At 40.4% G+C, this 23184-nt stretch overlaps 1 protein-coding gene across 1 annotated transcript in view; it reads right to left on the bottom strand.

Moving 5' to 3' along the window:
• Positions 1-1341, bottom strand: part of LOC126298506 (aquaporin AQPAn.G) — a 175693-nt gene extending 174352 nt beyond the window's left edge. Inside the window, exon 1 of the mRNA XM_049989842.1 lies at positions 1301-1341. Within this exon, the coding sequence (XP_049845799.1) occupies positions 1301-1316 (16 nt within the window). The 5' untranslated portion in view covers positions 1317-1341. The remainder of the gene's footprint in view (positions 1-1300) is intronic.
• Between the last annotated feature and the right edge of the window lie 21843 nt (positions 1342-23184).

The following is a 23184-nucleotide window of genomic DNA, read 5'->3' as shown; positions in this document are numbered from 1 at the left end:
CTCCACCGGAAAAATTCGGAGATTGGCCAAGGATAATTTCTGAGTATTTTGGTGTAAGTGAATCGTGGCCTCCTCTGTCTTGTTATAGAGTATTTTCAGTTGTTACCACAATTAAATTTTGTATCTGTATTGGCCTGAAAATTGCGTCAGAATATGGTTCAAATGGCTCTGAGCACTATGCGACTTAACTTCTGAGGTCATCAGTCGCCTAGAACTGAGAACTTACTAAACCTAACTAACCTAAGGACATCACACACATCCATGCCCAAGGCAGGATTCGAATCTGCGACCATAGCCGTCGCTCGGCTCCAGGCTGTAGTGCCTAGAACCGCACGGCCACTCCAGCCGGCGGTGTCAGAATATACTTTGTGTCTTGGATGAAAAGAGACTTGCTCCATTCACACGCTGTTGACAAAGTCATACCCACTTCAAGTTTACAAATAGCACTGACCGGTTCTGTCTTAGCTTTCTTTTTTGAGGAGTGTTAGTCTTATGTTAACATTGATCGCAGCGATATGGATAGGCTTACGGGTGAAGAGTCGAGCAATATGCGCCTCGTGTATGGATTGACTGAGTGCAGTGGAGGAGTCTAACAACGGCGCTATGTTGAGCTGTTCCCGCAGCGACGGCAACCTCATCGCAGTACTTTTGGATCTGGCTCTTGTGGTATTGCTATGTGTTATGTGTTGGGCCTTTTGGTGATTGGATATTGCAAGTTTCTCACTGTTGTGGAGGTACTTGTAAGAGAAACAAAGGTAATTTGGGTAATAAACCGAATGAATTTTCGCGACTGCATATTGCAGGTTTTTTTCACTGTTGTGGAGGTACTTGTAAGAGAAACAAAGGTAATTTGGGTAATAAACCGAATGAATTTTCGCGACTGCATATTGCAGGTTTTTTCACTGTTGTGGAGGTACTTGTAAGAGAAACAAAGGTAATTTGGGTAATAAACCGAATGAGTCGTTATTCTGTAAGAAGCCACAGGAGCCCACTCGTCTCTTATATCAATTTACCGCAAAATACTCCTAAATAACCTCCGTAATTTTGTCGGTGGCTTGCTGGTTCACCCTGTATCTTTCATGTGAGTGGTTTGTGACAATTTTGTGCTGGCTACGGAAAACTGTCAGCGCAACAAACGATGAGTAACAGAGAAGGTCATAACTGAGATATATCGTACGAGAGCTATAGAAGGATCTTTATTTATGTCTCGTGAGAGGGAAAAAAGAATTTCAGAAGAGGACGCTGGCAACAATGGGAGCGCGAGCAGAGGGCAGTGTGAGTGGCGTCGGCGCGGACTCACCTGTGGCTTTGCCCATGTTGGCGGCGTGGCGTCGGGTCGTAGCACTAGCGCGGCGCGCGCTGCGCTGCCTCTTATAGCTCGCCCCCCACCCGCCACCGCACGCCGGCCGGCAAGCTCCACAGCCGTGCCATCCTCTCGCCGCCGCTATTCAGGTTGCTTTTTGCACCTACGTCCGCAGCCCTTTCTTCGCCGGCGAATCTACACTCGGCGTCGGACGGATTCGAGGGTGGGTGCCGGATGCTACGCAGCGGTCGTCCTGTGTTTGGCGTCCCGGTCGGAAGCTGCATCGACGCTACTTCTGCCCTTAATGTTTATCATCTCTTTCCCTACCAGTCTTTTTCTTAGCCATTCTGCCCTGAGGTGACAGAAGTCGAGGGAGAGCGATATGCACATGTACAAATCGCGCTAGAATCGCGCACACAAGGCATACAAGGGCAATTCATTGGCAAAGCTGTCATTTCTACTCAGGTGATTCGTGTGAAAAGGTTTCCGACGTAATTGTGGTGTCACCGCCAGACACCACACTTGCTAAGTGGTAGCCTTTAAATGGGCCGCGGTCCGTTAGCATACGTCGGACCCGCGTGTCGCCACTATCAGTGATTGCAGACCGAGGGCCGCCTCACGGCAGGTCTAGTCTAGAGAGAATCCCTAGCAGTCGCCCAGTTGTACAGCCAACTTTGCTAGCGATGGTTCACTGACTAGACACGCTCTCATTTGCAGAGACGACAGTTTAGCATAGCCTTCAGCTACGTCATTTGCTACAACCTAGCAAGGCGCCATATTCAGTTACTAACAGATAATATTGTGAATCATGTACCGTCAAGAGCGACGTTCATCGTTAATGGATTGAAGTTAAGTATCAAACAAATTACGTCCGCTTTCTGAATTCTCATTCCTTGTCATGTTCCAGACCTCACGTCAGTATAGTCCTTCCCTCCTCACGCCAGCCTGCGTGAGCTAAAACGCGTGCCTTTCGGCCTCCTCTAGTAACACGGTGTTGGATCTTCTGCCAACACAACAGCAATTATGGCCGCACCACGGGAATTAACAGACATTTAACGCGTTATCGTAGTTGGAGCTACGCACATGGGACATTCAATTTAGGAAATCGTTAAGGAATTCAATATTCCGAGATCCACAATGTCTAGAGTGAGCCGGAATACCAAATTTCTGCCTCGCGGGATTAGCCGAGCGGTCTTAGGCGCTGCAGTCATGGACTGTACGGCTGGTCCCGGCGGAGGTTCGAGTCCTCCCTCGGGCATGGGTGTGTGTGTTTGTCGTTAGGATAATTGAGGTTAAGTAGTGTGTAAGCTTAGTGACTGATGACCTTAGCAGTTAAGTCCCATAAGATTTCACACACATTTGAACATACCAAATTTCTGGCATTACCGCTCACCACGGACAACACAGTCGCCGACGGCCTTCACTTAACGACCGAGAGCAGCGGCGTTTGAATAGTGTTTTCAGTGCTAGCAGACAAACAACATTGTGTGAAATAACTGCAGAAATCAATGTGGGACGTACGAGGAACATATCTGTTAGGACAGTGCGTCGAAATTTATCGTTATTGGGCTATGGCATCAGACAACCGCTTCGAGTGCCTTTGCTAACAGCACATTGCCTGCAGCGTCTCTCCTGGGCTCGTGACCATATCGGTTGACCATAGGCGACTGGAAACCGTGGCCTGGTCAGGTAAGTTCCGATTTCAGTTGCTAAGAGCTGATAGTAGGATTCAAGAGTGGAACGTACTCCACGAAGCGCCGGCCGGAGTGGCCGAGCGGTTCTAGGCGCTTCAGTCTGGAAAGGCGCGACCTTTACGGTCGCAGGTTCGAATACTGCCTCGGGCATGGATGTGTGTCATGTCCTTAGGTTAGTTATGTTTAAGTAGTTCTAAGTTCTAGGGGATTGATGACCTCAGATGTTAAGTCCCATAGTGCTCAGAGCCATTTAAACTCCACGGAGCGATGGACCCAAACTGTCAACAAGGCACTGTGCAATCTGGTAGTGGATCCAAAATGGTGTGGGTTGTGTTTACATGGGATGGACTGGATGATCTAAGTCAACTGAACCGATTGTTGACTTGAAATGGTTATGTTCGGCAAGATGGAGATCATTCGCAGCCATTTATGGACTTCATGTTCCAAAAGAACAATGAAATGTTTATGGTTGACAATGCCATTGGGCCAAAATTCTGTGCCACAGGTCTGAAGAACATTGTGGAGAATTCGAGCGAATGATTTGGCCACCCAGATCGTCTGACATGAAAGCTTTAGAACATTTTGGGGCGTAATGAAGAGGTCAGTTGTTGCACAAAATTCTGAACCGGAAAATTTCCGCAATTGTGACAGGTTACAGAGGTAGCATGGCTCAATATTCCTGCATGAGACTTCCAGCAAATTGTTGAGTCCATAACACGTCGAGATGCTGTACTACACTGGGCAAAGGAAGGTCCGACACGATAACAGGAGGTATACCATGACTTGCGTCACCTCAGTGTATACTTACAGGATACTGAGTAACACATTCGTGCAATGTTGGAAAGAAAGTCTGTGGTATCGTCCAGAGATCATAGTGACACAGCAAAGTCAGCAACGCGAATCGATACCACATACGTTAGCGAGGGCTCGTTGTAATCAACAACGACGTACGAGAGGCGCTGCAGAAGACCCCGACTCCCTCTCAGCAACAGTGAAGTACTCACGCTGAGGTCAGTATACGGTTGAGAATGCAAGAGCTCGGCCTCAGTCTGTGACCTCATACGAAGGAAATTTGATCATAACTGGCTCCACAAGCCTTGTGAAATTTTTAAATGAAATCATTTCCACTTTTGTTTGTTAAAACATTATTTATTGTCATTTTCAAGCATTCTATAAACAATCAGTCATAAATATAATACACGTAATTATGAAACTGACAAACAGTGAAAGTGAAAATTTTGAAGCTATTTACGTGTGATATTGTAACCCATTCAATAATATAAAACTGTGACATGCTGTGTAAAATCATTTGCGTAAGGTGTTGTACGTTTATCAGCTATACACATTATAGAGCGGATGAAATAACGATGTTAACACTGAAGTTTAAATTTCATGTAGTAGGCATGGTAATTGGGTCACAGAAGTGGCAAAGATGTAGACATATAAAGAGTATGAGCTGTGGAGTCCAAAGATGGTAATATATGAAGTCGATGTCATGTGGTTTATGAGATGTATGAGTAGAAAAGTGACAGAAATATATGTGAAATATAAACGGAATCTGCCAATGATACTGAGAATAGTGATTAAAATTAGGTAAAAAGATAAAGTAACTTTCCGGTCAAAATAAAACAATATGCAAATGTACAAATTTAGGACAGGGTCTAAAACGTCAAATATGGATCAAACTAGCGGATAACATATGTAAAACAAGCGTAAGAAATACATAAATGTAGGAAAGGTGTGAAATAGTTACTAGTGTAGCATGGTCTAGAATATTTGCCAGGATTATCTGGATTATAAGATGTTCCACAAGCAGGCCAGAAACTGCGTATATTTAAGGTCAGTCTTGTCATTAAAAACGTATTCTGGCTTGTCTCGAAATGCTCTATAAATTTCGATCTCTTCTAAATAATCAAACGGTCTTCCTTTTCCAATTTTATGGAGAATTGCTAAAGAGGTTTCAGTGTGATGCAAACACACACACACACACACACACACACACATATATATATATATATATATATATATATATATATATATATATATATATATATATTACTAGTAAGATGATATGTAAACAATAAATAAAAATTATGATGCCTACTGCAAATGAAATGTTTTACAGAAGGAGTAGCAGTTTCTGTGGCCCATTAAATAAAAATTAAGGAAAAAGTTACTGAAGTGTTTTTGTGGAGTCTTGCCCCGTATGGTGCCGAAATACAAGGCAGCGGACAGAGTAGAAATGTTTAAAGCTTTTTTTTCAGATGTGAATCTGGATGAGAATGGAAGATGAGAAATGGACAGCTAAAATAAAGACAGAAAGCTGTGTTGCCAAATGTTAATGAGAAAACACAAATTCTGGAAACAGTTAAGAGGAGGAGAAAAAATTGGGTAGAACGCTGGATGAGGAGACACTGCATAATAAGGGATGCACTAGAAGCAATGCTGACTGGGAAAAGGACCATAGGAAGAAAAAGATATCATTTAACTGACATCATCAAGATAAGAAAAAGATGGTGGAAAACTGGAGGACTGGAGGATGCTGGACTTGCAATGATGAACAAGTCTAATGGGCAGAAGACATCGTCGTCGACATCATTATCTTCTCGTTCTTCGACTTCTTTGTCATCTTCATCACATTCATCATCATTGTCATATTGACTATTCTTGGAAAAAGCGACACAGTTAAATAAATGGAAAACTTAATAACAAAATCCGCCTACTGTGTTTTCAATAGCGTTTCACTTCATCTCTGTTCTCTCCCAACATTTTGCTCTTCCCCACCTCCGACGAAAGTCCAGTCAGTATCTCTCATAAAACTCAATCTGGTTAGACTTAAATTTACTATTAATAAACTCTGTTAATTTGTCATATTAATGAACAGTCATTGCATATTGTATAAAAACTTTGTACAATTTATTACAGTACAATATACTTGCGTTTATTCCTATATGAAAGCCACATTATTGTTAAATAAGAAGATTCAGAAGGATGTAGGTTGCAGTAGGTACTGGGAGATGAAGAAGCTTGCACAGGATAGAGTAGCATGGAGAGCTGCATCAAACCAGTCTCAGGACTGAAGACCACAACAACAACAACAACAACAACACACCTATGTTTTATAGTTTCTGTAACACTAATATTCATCTTTAATACCATTTCTGAAAACCGTGCATGTTGATAATAACTGTGTAGACAGGTATCGGAGTTACTTCATTGTGATGTTATGTACAAAAGAAATGGATAAAAGTCGTAGGTGTACAATAACTTTTAACAAAAATCTATACACATATTGTGCTGAAGTTCTGTATTATATTGCACCACAACTTCGAAAGAACTGAAGATCTTATTATTAAGCTGCGAATTTGAAATGTACATTGTCATAGTAAAAACTATTGGAAAGATATTAGACCGGTTTTATGATTAAGTACATCTGTTTCCTTAGCAAACAGAAATTGTATTGACTGTCAGAATGACAGCTATAAGCTGGATAGGTGAGATACTAAATCCACGCACGCTTGATTGCTGCACATTATTCCTGTCAGGTTGATGGAGAAATCGATGTCTGGAATCCTGAAGACACAAAGATTTCTTATGGGCGACTTTCTCAAAGATTTTGCTAGGAGTACTTCAATGGTTACGAATGCCTCTCTTGCCGTGAGTACCTCACTTGGCAGTGGAAATGAAATTGTTAACAATTTGTAGGAGCTAGAGCGCACTGTTGGTTAGCTCTGATTGTAATAATAGACACATTGACCACATTGCTGAAGACGACTTGCCAGTGGGGTGCTAAACAGTAACTAGCATATCGGGAACATTTGTGACAAGTTAAAATTATAAACTATATCGGAACTCGAGCCTGATTCTTATTCCTGAATAGTACGCTACCAAATGGTCTATCGACGCAAGCTCCTCAGACTGACTTACGAGCTCCAAAGAGACTTCCTGCTATGCTGATAGACTAACACCTCTGGAAAAAAAGATTAATATGAGAGATCCTCACAACTAGAGTGTCAGAGATGTTACTGAGATGACATTTTTCTTCTTATGAGCGGAGTGTACGCTGCAATGAACAATACCAACTTATCAGCAATCATAGCATGGTGATGTGCGCAGAACCATCGGCTAACATGTATCTATCCTCATCAAAAGTCGCAAGGCACATTTGCATAGATATTTAATTCCGGCTCTGGATACTCGAGAAACTTGGAAGAAGATATCCTGGAATGGTACAGGCCCATACTGATCGGAACATTGCAGGGTGAAGTTCAAGTTCATGGTTGTACTGGAATATTTCCATGGAATGAATTGAGGGTCTTGGTACTTTTTCTGACATGCCCTACAGACAAACGAATCGATGCCGGGTAGGATGATTTGCGAATCAGTTTGCTTATTTGTAATATCCTGTTGACATATACAGTCAGTAAAAAACGAATCATCCCATTTTTCCTATTTTTGAAGGTAAGTTTAGAGTGACACTCCAACATCGAAACATTACAGACGGAATGTAAACTCAAATGGACGACGATGGGGCCGAAACTAATCAGTGACGCACTGAACGAATCGTCTCGATATTCGACTGAAACAGTTTCATGCTGAACATATCAGGATTGGCTCAGGCATTCAGGCAATCCTATAACTCGTGTGGTAGACCCTAATTGAGTCAGTGGTTCGATGGGACATTCAATATGGACGAGAGAGGCACACTAGGTCTTCGACATCAACTGAACTGTGTCCTACTGAGCACGCCTGAAATGGCTCGCAGCAGTTATGCACTATCATCTCGATCACATCTCAGTACGGCTGTTGAGCTTCTGTGGATCAGAGCGTATCCCAACCATTTCTACTGTCTTCAGGAGTCTACGCTACTGTCATAGCCAATAACACGCGTATCTAATTCGGTTGATTATTAGTTTGTTTGTGTGTATTAGAGAATTCAGGAGACACATACCAGCATACTGGCAATAAACATTCGCGTACTTCAACAGATAGAATAGAAAGGAGAATAGGCGATAGGGTTACCTCCACGTGGTGCAAAGGTCGATTTAGACTGTCTCAATTATGAACATGGGTATCATAGCACCAATCAACGGAAGATTGTGGTGGATTCCACATATCCTCCTTTATGTAGTAATGAAACAATGAAGCTGTGAAAGTCATGTCATTATTTCCATAAGTTTGGAGTCAATAAACCATTCACTTCATTTAATTGGGGAAATCAGCTGTATTCAAACATTTTCAGTACATTTTAAATGTGATCGGAAAAGATGAATGTGTTTTGTACTGTTCTCTGACTAATATAACGGAACAGGATGGTCCCGACCATGGGTCCAATACTGGAACCGCGGTTCCACTTTTTCCGGTGGTGACATCATCAGGAAACAATTGGCGATAGTATCTGAAAACATATTTCTCAAAGATAAGTATTGTGTCAGAAGCTTAATACAAATATTCTATATTGTATAAAGGTGATTGTGGTCAGTTAGAGAAATGCTTTTATTGAAAAAAGAACTGTCATTACTGCATAATATGTGAGGAACCAAATTAAATGATGGAGACATGAGGGAACGTAACGTATCTGCTAAACCACGATCAGAATAAGTTTAAAAGATATTTAATCTGCATTTTTGAGGACTACTACTGACAAAAAATATATGCAGAACGTGTTGTTGCCGTCGAAGTTATTTGACTCGTAGTCGTAACTTAGTTGGGCAAATACAAGGAAAGCAGTTACCTGTTTCCCTTGTTGAAGAAATTAAGCCAACATTCCTTTGAAGAATCTCACGAAAGATTGGGTTTACTTTACCTCTTGCTAACTGAGATGGGATGTGGACAAGGTCCTTTTCGGACGCTCTGTCACTCTGGGTTAGTGATTCCGCTGCTTCCCCTGAGGTGGAAATTTATGACTTCAAGCGTTCTGATACAGTTTCCCGCGAAACTAGAGGGGACAAATTCTCTGACAGGAAATAGCGTAGTTTTTACCAGACGGAAGTACGTTAACTCTGTGACTACAGAAGTGACTAAGTATGAGACAATTTGCAGCACAACTATTTTGACCAAGAGAACATAAACTGTGGTACCTCAGAGAGCGCTAGGAATGTCTTTTAATTGGTTATTCGGCTACGCAGCTATTCAGTTAACTCAAGCTGCTTGAAGATTAGTTTCAATGGAAATTCATTTGTAAATTATTAAATAACTATATCCAACACTCCCACCCATATCCGAAATGACACTAAGCTCAAGTGCGCAGCGTCACGAAATACAAGCTGTGTATCACTAAGCCAAGGAGTATGCAACATCTGCGGCCGTAAGTACTAGAAAAGGTAGAATACGTTTCGTTGCAGGGCCTAAATTCATTGCCACCAGAGAGGATAACTTCTGACACAACAGTGATAATGCACTGTTCAACGCTAGATGTTACAACGTTTGTGACATCGACGGACAGTGCATAATCTTCACTAGATAAAGTAAAGTGTGCTACAATTGCAACGGCAGAATTTATAGCAGTGGAGGAGACGTTACGTCTTCGACAGCAGAGAAAGTGAATTCTGTAACATCTTACAGTGCAAAACAACCAGTATCCGCAAGAGAACATTTTTCCGCACCAGGAGTAATTTATCTGTGCTATGTTAGCTACCGGTACCAGCAACGTGATTCTTAGTGACAGGTCGATCATGGAAATTGCATCAGTATTTATTTTGCTTTGCCGTGTTAATAATTTCATTATTGGCTTGCATTATTAGAGATAAACTTTATTATACCTATAGAACCAATACGAATGACTGTCCCTAAGAATAATTAATTCTAGTTCATGATAAATTTCTAATTTGTAAATGACCTGCTGATTTTATGTGGTTAAAATTTTATGTGCAGTCGATTCGGTGTTGGTGAATCAGCCTAACAAATGAAACACTATGTCGTAATGGTAAGACGTCCTGTTGGCTCCTAAGAAACTTTGACTCTTCTAAAAATGCCTCATAAGTTTTTAGTGGAAGGTTTTCTTTGTCATTGATTACACTATATCAGGACACCATATAATGAAAGTGATACTGTGATCTGAGGACTAGTCGTCGAAAATAACATATAATGCGTTATTTTCTACCAAGATAAAGCATAAAATTTCTGAAAGTGCCCATCGAGTTGTGAGACATCTATGGACTGAATCAGCAGTAAACTAAACAAGTATATATGAGAGTGGAAAACCGGCATTCTTCGGCATTAAGACGAGCATGAGCATTCGATTTTAGCTTCTGCGTTCTGGAATTCAAGCCTACTACATCCCTAACGACATAGCGTGGTCTGAAACCGCCCACAAAAAAGTCGTCAAATTTGAATGGCTATTATTTTGCTACCGATCACTATCTTTATGGAATGATAAATAACAATCAGTTTAAATCGCAGATGAACGGATAAAGATCCTCGTATATTATCAGTGCATTATTAGATATTGTGTAAGATATAATATTTTTGTTGTTGTGAAATTTCTATGGGCCTCCGGTTAATTACAATGTGTGTTTGCTACGTTACAAGACGTGTTATACAAGGCTACTTCTCATACGTGAGAATTTGACCATAAAAGAAGGAATTAACAAGTCGTATATACAACTCCATGTGTCTGTGATACTGTCGAATGCTGAGTGCTTCTAGAAACGTCTCATCATTTTGCTGCTTCCACAGCGCAATTTAAAATTGCATCAGCGAATCCTTGCGAACGCAGTGTCTGCTGAGCTGACCATCTGTCTGTCAGACGTTACATATGAACGCATCTAGCAGTACATGATGTATACTGACCTGTGTACCGCTCTCACCGACGTGTCCTTTGCAAGTTACAAAGACGACCTCCTAGAAAGGAAAATGTACATACACACTTGTAAGGAGACAACAGGATATATTTTAGATTTTATATGAAAAAGTCTATCGTTTGGTTCTCTAACTTGGTATGTGCTGTCTAGGGTATGACTCCACCAAATAATGTATTTCTTAAAAATACCTTGTGTCATAATACAGTTATCCATTTTCGTGATCGTCATTTGTCCTCTACCCCAATCCTCGTCTCTCCTCCCCCCTCCCCCTTCTTTTCGTAAAGTTTGTGCTTATGTAGTCGAATGAAGTGACTATGGTGAAAGTGCTAAAACAAAAGAAAGCTCACTTACTTTTGTGTGGGACACTAAAAAAATTTTAACCTGTTGCCTGCGATCTTGAGCTGCGCTGGACTGTTTGCACGTTCTACAAATAGCTTTTTGCTGCCTTATGAAGTGTAGGACATAATTTACGTAATTTATGAAAAGCAATTTATCTGCATTATTTAGCAGTAGCAGTACTTATATTCGGAGAAAGTGCCGTGGATATTACTGAAAGACGCACTGTGAACTTAAGCGCAGTCTCGCTGCCTGTTGAGTCTTGTAAACGGACGCCTGTAGACTTCAGATAGGTATTTTATGTTCTTACTGGGACACAGTAGCTAATTAAATAGTCATCACAATAAAAGGTTTTACCGGGAGGTATTACTGTTTTGGAAATGAATCGGTTGTTAAGAAAAATACAAGAAGTGACTGCAGTAGGGAATCGTATTCCCATGAGAGGAGAGCTCGCTCCCTGAGCTTGGCTAATGAGGCAATTAAAGGTCTACGTTTAACGTAAACAATATATTTTTCTTCTTTTTTGCCCGTGGACCTGTTTTTGTGACTACGTGTTTTCAAAACATTAGTACTGGGGAGAAACGAAACACAAGGCCAATAGTCCATTTAATGATGGAGGAGGGAGGGGAGAGTGTTACACCTAGAGGGTAATGTACATAGGAACACACGATATTTATTGTCGGTATATTAGTTTAGTGACTGATTTTAGAATCACATAAAATAATGCACTCTACAGACCACCATAAGCAGCTCCAGCCATTTTGAACAGATTTTGTTGATGTGTTTTGCGCAGCATCTGTAAATATTTTACGTTCTACACATTTAAGCGCTGTATAATATATTAAAGCTATGTGAAATATACTGTTAATCCTTCAAGTACACAATTTTATGGTAAGTAAAATACTGTATATTTTAGAATACCTTATATAATACGTAGACGTTTACGTTATACTCTGTCGGTCATGAACCATCTTGTACCTTGAAACAGAAGAAGGTATTTTTACTGTGGACTTGTGATACATGCAGATGAACTGACCTTTTTTAATGTCTTAATGATTTTACCGACCTTGAACATGGAAATATTTCTTAGTTTCCGGTAGCTTCAATTTCAAAATGTAGTTAACTTGTAAATGGCTTTCCGTAAGAAAAACAATGCAGCTCATAAAAAGTAAATACCATGATTTAAAAATGGCGTAAGACAACATATTAAACTTACATTACAGGGCGGAAATCTGAAAAGTTTACCAAAATACAGCACTCTCCCCTACCTAGAGATTAGACTGAAGTTAGTTTGGAGAAAATGGAGAAACGACTAGCTAAAGTAACAAATGTCCACATGAAAGAATACTCCCTAGAGCCAGTAAAGGAAGTCTAAAGGTTATTACTTATGGAAAAAGTGGAAGATTGTGGCAGCTTCTTGCAAATATTGATTCACAATAATCAATCCAACGAAGAGAATGAATTTTTTCAATCAATCTAAAACTCAAGAAGAGCTATTTAGGAAAAATAAATACATAAACACGAACACTTGCGAGGAGGGCTCGCCCTCTCAGGGCTCATACAAACGTAATTATGTCTATAGAAAATTCATCCATAGATTTTGGTAAGAGAGTTTTCCATTATCATCGTATGTGACGTAAATGGCCTTATATTTTGATTGCAGTGACTTCGAAGCTTAAATATTTTACACGGCTAAGGGGCGGTAGACATCATTATTTGGCAGAAATATCAACGTGATACCATTACCCGTTAGGAAGAAGGGACAGACAGACAGACGAGCAGAAAGAAGGACAACAAATGGAGAAAAAAATGCTTTAGTGATGTAATTAAAAATTAACAGTTTTAAAATTATTCTCTACTTGTACTGTGAAAACGTTACTTCTCGCCAAATTTTATGACCTGTGTCAACGGAACGTAAGCTATAGATTTTGATGAGCGACTTTCAAATGGTTCAAATGGCTCTGAGCACTATGGGACTTAACATCTGAGGTCATCAGTCCCCTAGAACTTAGAACTACGTAATCCTAACTAACCTAAGGACATCACACACATCCATGCCCGAGGCAGGATTCGAACCTACGACAGTAACGGTCGCACAGTTCCAGACTGAAGTGCCTAGACCGCTCGGCCACACAAACCGGCCTGAGTGACTTTGCGGGTATCAGTAAGTGTGACATATACAGCTCTATCTATTGAATGCACTGATTTAGAAGCTTATGTTTTTGCACCACCAAGGGACCTTAGACCTTAGAATTTGACAGAAATTTCAACTTGATACTACTATCGGTTCCTAAGAGAAAGAGGTCTTAACAGACGGTCAAACAGTCAGGGAATAAGTGAAAATATTTTTAAAAAAACGAGCAGAATAATTTCGTACTTAGGAAATCAGTGAAGATGTACTAGAATCAGTAGGATGTTACGAGAAAATTGAAGGAGAGAAGTGAGTTGAGGTACTAGCATTCACTATAGAAGACATGAAGAAGATCAACAACAGATCGATAAACAAGATTCCTGGAGAGGAAGGGGGTTAGGAGGGGAGGAGTTTTACTGCATCCTGAAATAATGCATACAACATATAAGGTCTGGAACACAGAGAAAATACATAACAACGGAAAGGAGCTCTGATATGCTAAATCCGTAACGAATATCAACAGACGGATTGCAACAAGAAGCTAGATCTTCCTCTGGTTAGACTGGTATTTAAAACGTCCTGCATCTCTTTCTTTTTTATTTAAGTAGTAAGAAAGTACGTATGGTGGACGTCGAACCGTAGGAGGAAGTCGAATCACACGGTCATCTCGTTCAGTGGACTTGGAGCTCCGTGATTGTATGTTTCGGGTACGTACATTTTGTCTACAAAACACTAGTCAACGAATAGAAACTATGGTAGCTAGAGAAAATTTCAGCGTATGAGATCCTTTCTCATATACCTGTAAACTTAAGCACATAATAATACAGTGAACCAAAAACACATGTAGAGCTCAACAGTATTTTATTCATAACTAAACAAACCTGTGTACTAGATCCTTGCAGTCAAAACGATGAAATGAATCAAGATCAGGATAAAGAACGTAGATATTGTTGATGTTAAACTTATCTGTTGTTTTCAGAAACATCCTGCATATACTTTACGCGTCTATTCTTGTCTGTTATCTATGTACCTTACACCACTTTCCTACGCGTTTTTGTTTTTGTACATGACTTGTGATTGTAGGGCCCTATTTAATGGCTGTGGGGTCCTGTCAGGCATTAGATCATATCCACACTTATTTTTGTAGGGGAATGCTGATAACTCGGAAAGAATAAACTACTGAAAAGGCTTTAGACAGGAAGTAATAACTGCTGTTTAACGAAAAAGAGCTACTTTACACGTCTCAATAACATAAGAACAAAGTGAAAAATATACATGAAAAAAAGTGAATAGAGTGTTCTCTTACACAGTTCAACTGAAATGACACACATTATCAGTTAACTGAGAATATTAGTTAAATCGTAGTAGAGAATGAGATATATGTGTGAATATGTCGCGCTTTCAATGGCGATGTACGACTTCGGATATAAAACAGTTTATTAGGAAGATACTCACTACCTGCATCACAATACGTTAGTGCGGCCACACATTCACGAACATCAGCTTCCTACGGTCCCCATTGTTAATATACTTCACTTTATGATTCGAGGTGAAGAAATCTGATAGATCTTGTGTTACAGTGTGCTACTGTAAATCATACAATTCTAGAGAACATCATTTCGAAAGCCTATCTAGTTTTCCTACCGCATTAAGTACTTCCGCTGACGGTTCATCAACAGATGAAGCTTCAGTGCGTCTCTAAATTAAAACAGTGCATAGGTGCATCGGAGACGTTTCATTTAAGTTTAGTCAAGGAGAGTTGTCTCTTGGGAAATCAGGCGCTGACGTTTCGGAGTGGGACATCTCAAGGTGGTGCAGAGCACTGAGGTCCACTAAGCTCTCATTCAAGTTTTTAGAGCTCGATTTTTAGAAAAAAATTCAGGTTAACATTGTAAAGTTGTGATCATCACAGACAGTAGATTGCGTCGGATGGTGTTGCTCAGTGGTAGAAAAGTAGTGTGTTCTAGGCAAGGAACCGTAAATTATTTAAAGAAAACCATGATAATCGGATTCAATAGGATCTTATTTGAACTGCGTTCCTCTCGTTTATGAGTTCATTTTGTGTACACTGTGACAGTTCGATCCTGGTTCATATCATTAGTAACGTATTCAATCATTCGGGTAAAAGTGCTCTGGGAATTCACAGTTTACATCTATACGTCAAGTACTGCTGCCACTGTCTGGTTCCGGATGAAAACACGTACCTACGTTCGCTTACTGACCGAGGGCTATGAAGGAAACCAGGAAGCTATTTGACCAATCACTATGCAGTAGACGCAAGCGTCTACGTCGACGAGTGATTTTCCTTGATCAATAACTGCTCTGTTACCGAAACCGATTGGCGGATTGTATCTGATACGGATGTGGTTGCTAGCCGAAGTTTATCACTGTCAATTTTGTAAAAATCTCACAGTCGCGAAAGCTAGCAGAGAAAATAAATGGGAGTACAAGCAGTTTTACAATGTTCTACGAATGAAAATAAATAACCAGGGAGCAGACTGACGTGAGATAACTTTTTTTTTTTTTACTTTTGGTGGAACACTATTCGTATCTTAACGACATGTGTACACATTGTTAACACCTTCATTCTCTCTGACTTTAAGCAGAAAAATACCGCAACTTAAATGTTAATAAAGGATAAAAATCTAGCCGCAACCGTACATATCTTTATTCAGAACGATTTTCCTACTCTTTGCCTCAAATTTGAATGATAGCGATGTATTCTAGTCCATCTTCTACCATTTTTGTTGTACATTTATTTACATTGCATGTAATTTCTACTCTCTAATAGGAAATACATGTTAATTCATTTGAGGTGCAATTTTTGCGTGTTTTAGATCCAGAATACTGAAATCTTCTTCCGTTACTCAAAATAACTAGAGAACGTAACACAACTGTAGTCGATCATTCGTTTTATTTATATTTCGGTACTGAATCAGAAGTATTATCAAATTTAATAATTTAATTATATATATATATATATATATATATATATATATATATATATATATATATATATACTAGGTAATTTACAGCCGACTTCATCTCTATACGTTACCTCGTTACGTTGAGTGACTGGATTAACATTTAGTCCTCTAGATGGAGAACTTCCAGGCGTAGTAACTCAAAGTATTAACATGTATTTCCAATAAAAGGGAAGAAATGTTATGAAATTTAGGAGACTGTACAACAAAAAGCCATTACAGCAACGACATTATTCTCTTAAATCTTAGCTGTCTCGTATGCTTTAAATAATTTGTTTCGGTGCAGGTCAGATATGAAATTTACTACAACCAACTTGGAAGCGTTGTATCAGCAAACATTTTTGGTTTACGCTGTCACCGCTTCTCATGCCGATGGAGCAGTCGCTTCCGTTTCCAGCAGCCTAACTGGTGACCACACGCTTCTCGACAGAACTGATGAATAATAACCAAGGATTGCACGTATAATTTGCAATCAATTTACTCACAACAGAAAAATTATACTCAATTATTACAAAATGTTCGTTTGTAACACACAGTTATCTCCCTATCTTTTCAAATACGATACCTTCAGAATTTGCAGTCTCTAACAACCAGAGCAACAGTGGGCGTTTACGTAGAACGTCTTTACACTGAATCACAGCCTTTTCCAATATAGCTGGCTCTATTTGGACAGCGTCACTTACATTGATCACATGCTCCTTTAAGGTAACTAAATTGTCGATAAGTTGGTATTATACAAATGTATGTATGTATGTTCCACATATCCTCCTAAACCACTGGATCGTTTTCGACGAAACTTGGTAGACAGATCACTTATTGTCTGGAAAGAACCACAGTAGGCGTAAGTACCACCTATCTCTCAAAGTGGTGGGATTAGTGGCGAAAAATGAGCGCGTCTCACAACGCTCAAATAGCCAGAATCTATTCACCCAGTATATGAGAAGAAGAGCACTTGTGACTTTACACATAATTTCTAACCTTTTCGAGAATTTTTTGTTCTGACACAACCTACAACATGATGAAAGGCTAAGACTTTATCGTTTACTACATTTTCGCTGCTCATGATGTAAAACCGTCGCATCACGCATGACCTCCAAATTTATCAGTTTCTGGGAACCATATGTCAAAAACTTTCTGAATTTTAACGACAATCAGTTCTTCGTGCACCACGCCTTGAGGCTACTACCTATGTCAGTATATTTTGGTATGACCTATCGAAGAATTAGTCGAAGTTTTTTGAAATTATGAACGTACGTTTTAATCCCCCGTCCATACAACAACGGTGTGAGAAACTGGTATCGACAGACCTTACTGATTATCACTAATACTTTAATACTGACGTTGCTGTGAGAACCAACAATTTGTTCTTGTACTCTCAGCAATGGATGTAACCAGCAATTCATGTCATGAAAGATGTAGGCACTTGCACGGAGGGAGGAGGCAGGAAAACAGGAAATTAACTAATACAGTTAGGGAAGGGGTGGGGGCTTAAGAACCCTCACCCCTTCATTAAATTGTAAGCATTGATTTCCTGTTTTTCCTACCTAGTGCTATTGCCTACATTTTTCATTACAAATTATGAGTCATCGATATAACGATGTTTATTTTGGAAAAGAAGTGTTCGGTTCTTAGGACGCATACGGGATTATCAAGAAATCGTCTTTTTGGTAATGGAGGGAAGTGTGATGGGCGTATATTATGCATTAGAGGGAGACTGAGGTATGAATAAAGTAAGCAGGTTCAAATGGATGTATGTATGAATCGTTACTCAGAGGCGAGAAGGCGTCACAGAGCAGACTGGCGTCGGGAGATAGACCAAATCATACACAAAAACGACATAGAATAGTTTTTCAATAAAATAGAACACCTACAGCCGTCCTTACGATGTTATTTATTATGTGGCTACCAGTTTCGGTGCTTCAGTATACCATTTTCAGGTCTTAACTGACGCCGAGGGGCTTAACTCAAATCATATATACGGTTCCATCAGCGGCCAACATCTATGAATTTCTTTTCGCAAACTACCTGTAGCGCGTTTCCAACTATCAACTACAAACTGATTTAACCCCTCAGCGACATTTAAGGCCTGAAGGTGACATACTGAAGCACCAAAACTGGCAGCACCGTCACAAGGACGGTTGAAGGCGTTCCATTTTATTACATAAGTGAACGGCCGAAACCCCTCAAACGTTCAGTCAAAAGGAAAACTAGAATAGTTTTAGTTTCCACAAAGTCATCTATCTCTGATTTACCAGCTAGATACGTTGAGTACGTGTGTCCAACAGAGACAATTTTCCTATGTATTCTTATAGGTTTTGTGCGTCAGTCCAACTTCGAAACGTTATGACTTATTACCAACTACGTATTGCAGTAATGCTTTTGTAAGGTATGAGAGATGGTTGTCAGACTTTTATAGTTATTTTAATACGTTAGCCTGGGTAACAGAAGGCATAGAACTCACTGCAACCTTCTGTTCTACTAGGGAATGATTCTGAAAGAGTGTAACCATGACCCAACAAGCCAGTACCTACCTCTGCGCTCGTTTTGGTCAGCTAAGGTCAACAAACGCAGTCGGGCACGAGCGAAATACGAATGAACGTATCCAACATACGACACTCGGATTGCACAGATCGGTGTGTTAGCGCCTGTAAGTAGTTTATAAACCAGTGGAGTCGTTTCATTTTTTCAAGCATCTATAATTGCCACGTTAATTATAAATACACTATTTCGTTGACCTTAATTTAATTCTGATTTAATAGAGAAAAGTGGAATTCTGTGGCTAATTTTCAAAATCAAACAAGCCATAGCCACTTCGGTTCCATTTAGATTGGAATGCAATTGCTTGTGCTGAGGGTCAGCTGGTAGTCTTTAGTAGATGAGTTGATTATCTGCAGATTCTCTAATACTGCAATCTTTATATAGCTGAGCGCTTCGTCAACGAACAGTTACATAGGGAAAGATAATGACATTATCTTCCGAGTGATATGTATCTGACGAGTAATAACAACTCTCTTAATCTTTCCTGAGGCATAAGTGGTTCAAACTGGCAATATCTCCCCACTAAAAAAACATAATATGTTCCGTTTGGTGAGTGGTGAAAAGTATCCATTCGGATATTTATTTATTTATTTTTTGCAACACAGAGTCGTATGTAAGGTTTTCCGAGTGTCTGGAAATACGGAAAACACCCGACATTCACCATATTTACCCTTCTTCATATCGTGACGAACCAGAACGATATGGTGAACACACGATCAGTCCTTGCGGAATCCGTTTTGATTACAGCTGCAGAGTAGTTGTTCGTTTGGTTCTGCAACGAACTGGAACAACCTGTCTCTTCGTGCAATCAATTGCAACGCTTCGTAGCTTCAGAGATCTATGATTGTCTCCTGTTAGACAATTAGACAATAAAATATGGGGGGGGGGGTTGTTTCACAATATCGTTCTTTTTCTTAGTTTGTATTTTGTGCATGGGATGAAGTTATCAAAAACTGCTTCACATCAAACTGTTCGATAACTCATGTTCAAATTATGGATTCTAGTGCAAGCACCACAGTCTCTTTGAATGAAGTTTAATATTAGGGCGTGCTGAAAAGTAATCACTCTGAAACTTTTATGTGAAAGCACTTAAAGCTTTTTTAATAAAACAAACGTTATTCACAGTCTACATCTTTATTCTTCATGTCTATATATTTATTTCAACATAGACATCCTTAAGCCGGCCTCTGTGTACGAGCGGTTCTAGGCACTTCAGTCCAGAACCACGCTGCTGCTACGGTCGCAGGTTCGAATCCTGCCTCGGGCATGGGTGTGTGTGATATCCATAGGTTTAAGTAGTTCTAAGTCTAGGCGACTGGTGACTTCAGATGTTAAGTCCCATAGTGCTTAGAGCCATTTGTACCATTTGAACCATTTGAACATTCTTGCGACGAACACATTTCTCCCAAAAAAGAGAGCAGTTTGTTGATACCGTCGCTATAGACTATCTGATTCTGTTGACGGAGCCTCAACCTCAACTCTGCTTGCACCGCTTCATCACTACCAAAACGAAGTCGTCTAAGATGTTCTTTAAGTCTTGAAACCAGACGAAAATGGGATGGGGCCAAGTCTGGACCATGTGGAGGATGATAGACGACTGTGAAACCATGGCGTCGGCTTGTTGCAGATGTCGCAGCGCTCGTGTGTGGTCTAGTATTGTCATGCTGAATGTGAGGGTTCTCCATGTGTGGACGAACTCTTCGAATTCGAAACTCGTTTACAGCACAGACATAGTTATATTACACACCGCCATGTTACAGGCAACAATACGGAGCCCTCTGGCGGAATAGGGTGGCAAATATGAATGAAATGATAATTAAATCAAAACCCTACGCTGCCGAGAGGCGTTGATATACATCAACGGGGACAATTGAAAATGTGTGCCCCGACAGGGACTCGAACCCGGCATCTCATGCTTACATGGCATCCATCTGAGCCACCGAGGGCACAGAGGATAGTGCGACTGCAGGGACTTTCCCTTGCACGCTCCCCGTGAGACCCACATTCCCAACTTAATGTCCACAACTACATTTTTAGTGCCCTGTCCATTACACTCATTACTCGCGGCAGACAATCTTACCAAGTCCCGTAGGAGTTCGGGAAATACGTGTGCATCCGCACAGAAGAAGATTGTGAATGGCCGGTTAGCCTTAACTATATGAAGACGTGAAGAATACAGCTGTAAAACGTTAGAAACGTTTGTCTTTTTTAAAAGGCTTTAAGAGTTTTCACGTAATAAATTTGTGGGCATTACTTATCGGCAAGCCCTCTTAATTCGTTTGCTTAAAAAATTACTAGATATTTGATAATTAAAATCTTCTACATAAAATTTCGTAAATTTAATAAGCTGTCGATATTGGCTTAAAAAATTAATTTCAGTAACTGCGACTTAACTGTCATTTCGCAGACTGGTTACGGCCCTATTTCGATATCGTATGATTTCTTCTTTTATACCCGTCATTTAATGGTCTTGTTTTTCTATGTTTACTACGTTTTAGTTGGGACATGTGTTAATTTGAACTACACATGGGCCGGCCGCTGTGGCCGAGCGGTTCTAGGCCCCTCAGTCCGGAACCGCGCTGCTGCTATTGTCGCAGGTTCGAATCCTGCCTCGGGCATGGATGTGTGTGCGGTCCTTAGGTTAGTTAGGTTTAAGTAGTTCTAAGTCTAGGGGACTGATGACCTCACATGTTAAGTCCAATAGTGCTTAGAGCCATTTGAACTACACATGTGCACGCCTAGATTTGAGCTTGAGCTTCCTCGTCCGAGTTTTGAAAGTTTATTTGAATCAGTAACTATTAATTGTCTCAGTGCCTGCTACAACAGAATGTTTGCATATTGCCATATTGTGAATGCAAACGTGTGATGCTTGATGGAAGTCGTGGCAAAACTCTTCCGCTACATGAAGGGGTGAGGCAATTCTCTTTCTCTGACAGAATTACAAGTTACGTTTGTGCTAAATGCTTATAGCACTAAATATATGAATAAATTTCAGACATAATTATTTTCTCTGTCGCATACACGTATTTTTGTAGTTACGAATTGGAGATTCATCTAATAGTGTCATCATCTACCCCAAAAATGTAGGCCGGTGTGGCCGAGCGGTTCTAGTCGCTTCAGTCTGGAACTGCGAGACCGCTACGGTCGCAGGTTCGAATCGTGCCTTGGGCATGGATGTGTGTGATGTCCTTAGGTTAGTTAGGTTTGAGTTGTTCTGAGTTCTAGGGGACTGATGACCTCAGCCGTTAAGTCCCATAGTGCTCAGAGCCATTTGAACCAAAAATGTAGTATAAGTTTACTATGTATTAAACTATTACCATATTCACAGTCAGGAAGAAAATTTATTTCTTCATGTCCCTATATAATACACACTGCACTGCATGAATAGCTTACTGGTTCCCAAGGTCGAATTCATCTAATTTCGTCAGAAATACGCATACAGCGGGTTACATTACAACGTATTCAGTTACTGAACAACACGGCGTAACAAGTGCTTCTGTCTCTTCAAAACACTACACCCGTTAAGTGACAGGTAATTCGGTTCGTTTGTTATATTCTAGGTGTCGACAGGATGTGAAACTATCAACTAAGAGAGAGCGAAAACTTTCCATGAACTTTAGGAGAGGCGCAACGAGAATGTACGTTCTCTTAGCGCATAGAAGATAGTCAGCAGTGACGGAAGGCGAGTGTGACGTATAAGACAACGATGGGGCTTGCTGCGCCTGGGAAGAGTCTGATGCAGTTGGCCTTGCTATTGTGGCGCCTGCAGCCTTCACGGTATTCTGAATTACTCAGAAGTAGTGCTTTCGGAAAAACCGAATGCGGGAACGCGATACTGCAAAGTTCCAGGCAAGTCTGCCTCACAGTAACAGCAGCACTCGGCACTGACTCATGAATCGTGATTTCGAGCAAAATACTAGCAGGTTACATACGCTGGCCTCGCAACAGCAGGAGAGCTTAGCCGCTCGTGAGATGTTTTCCGTGCTGCGCAGACTGTTTTGACAGCGTTACGCCACTGTTTACAAGGATGTTTATAGCTTGTTAGCTCTCAGACGGACTTGTTCAATTAATGAGCTCTGCAATACTGGCACAAGTGTGAAGAAACCGTTCACGGCCAAAATTCTTGCATCTAGTCAAACTTGCTGGAATTGAGTTTCGCACAAGGGCATTTTACGCAAACTACAGTTTTTTCTTAAAAAAAAAAGAAGTCTTATTTACGTACTTTCGAGGAAAGACTTGGGTTGAAATACCGGTACAGTCATTCTCAGCTTAATTTGGGTTTCACGACAAAGCAGTGTTACATGCCACACTGATGTTGATAAACAGTTTCTGACGTAAAATTTCGAGGTTTTAATCCGTAGTAACTAATAATGAAATTAAGTCCGAAGCTGGAAGT

Source organism: Schistocerca gregaria, chromosome X, assembly GCF_023897955.1.
Source record: "Schistocerca gregaria isolate iqSchGreg1 chromosome X, iqSchGreg1.2, whole genome shotgun sequence".
In the NCBI taxonomy this organism is placed as follows: domain Eukaryota; kingdom Metazoa; phylum Arthropoda; class Insecta; order Orthoptera; family Acrididae; genus Schistocerca; species Schistocerca gregaria.
The sequence above is the reverse complement of the archived record's forward strand: the minus strand, read 5'-3'. Positions and strand labels throughout refer to the sequence as shown.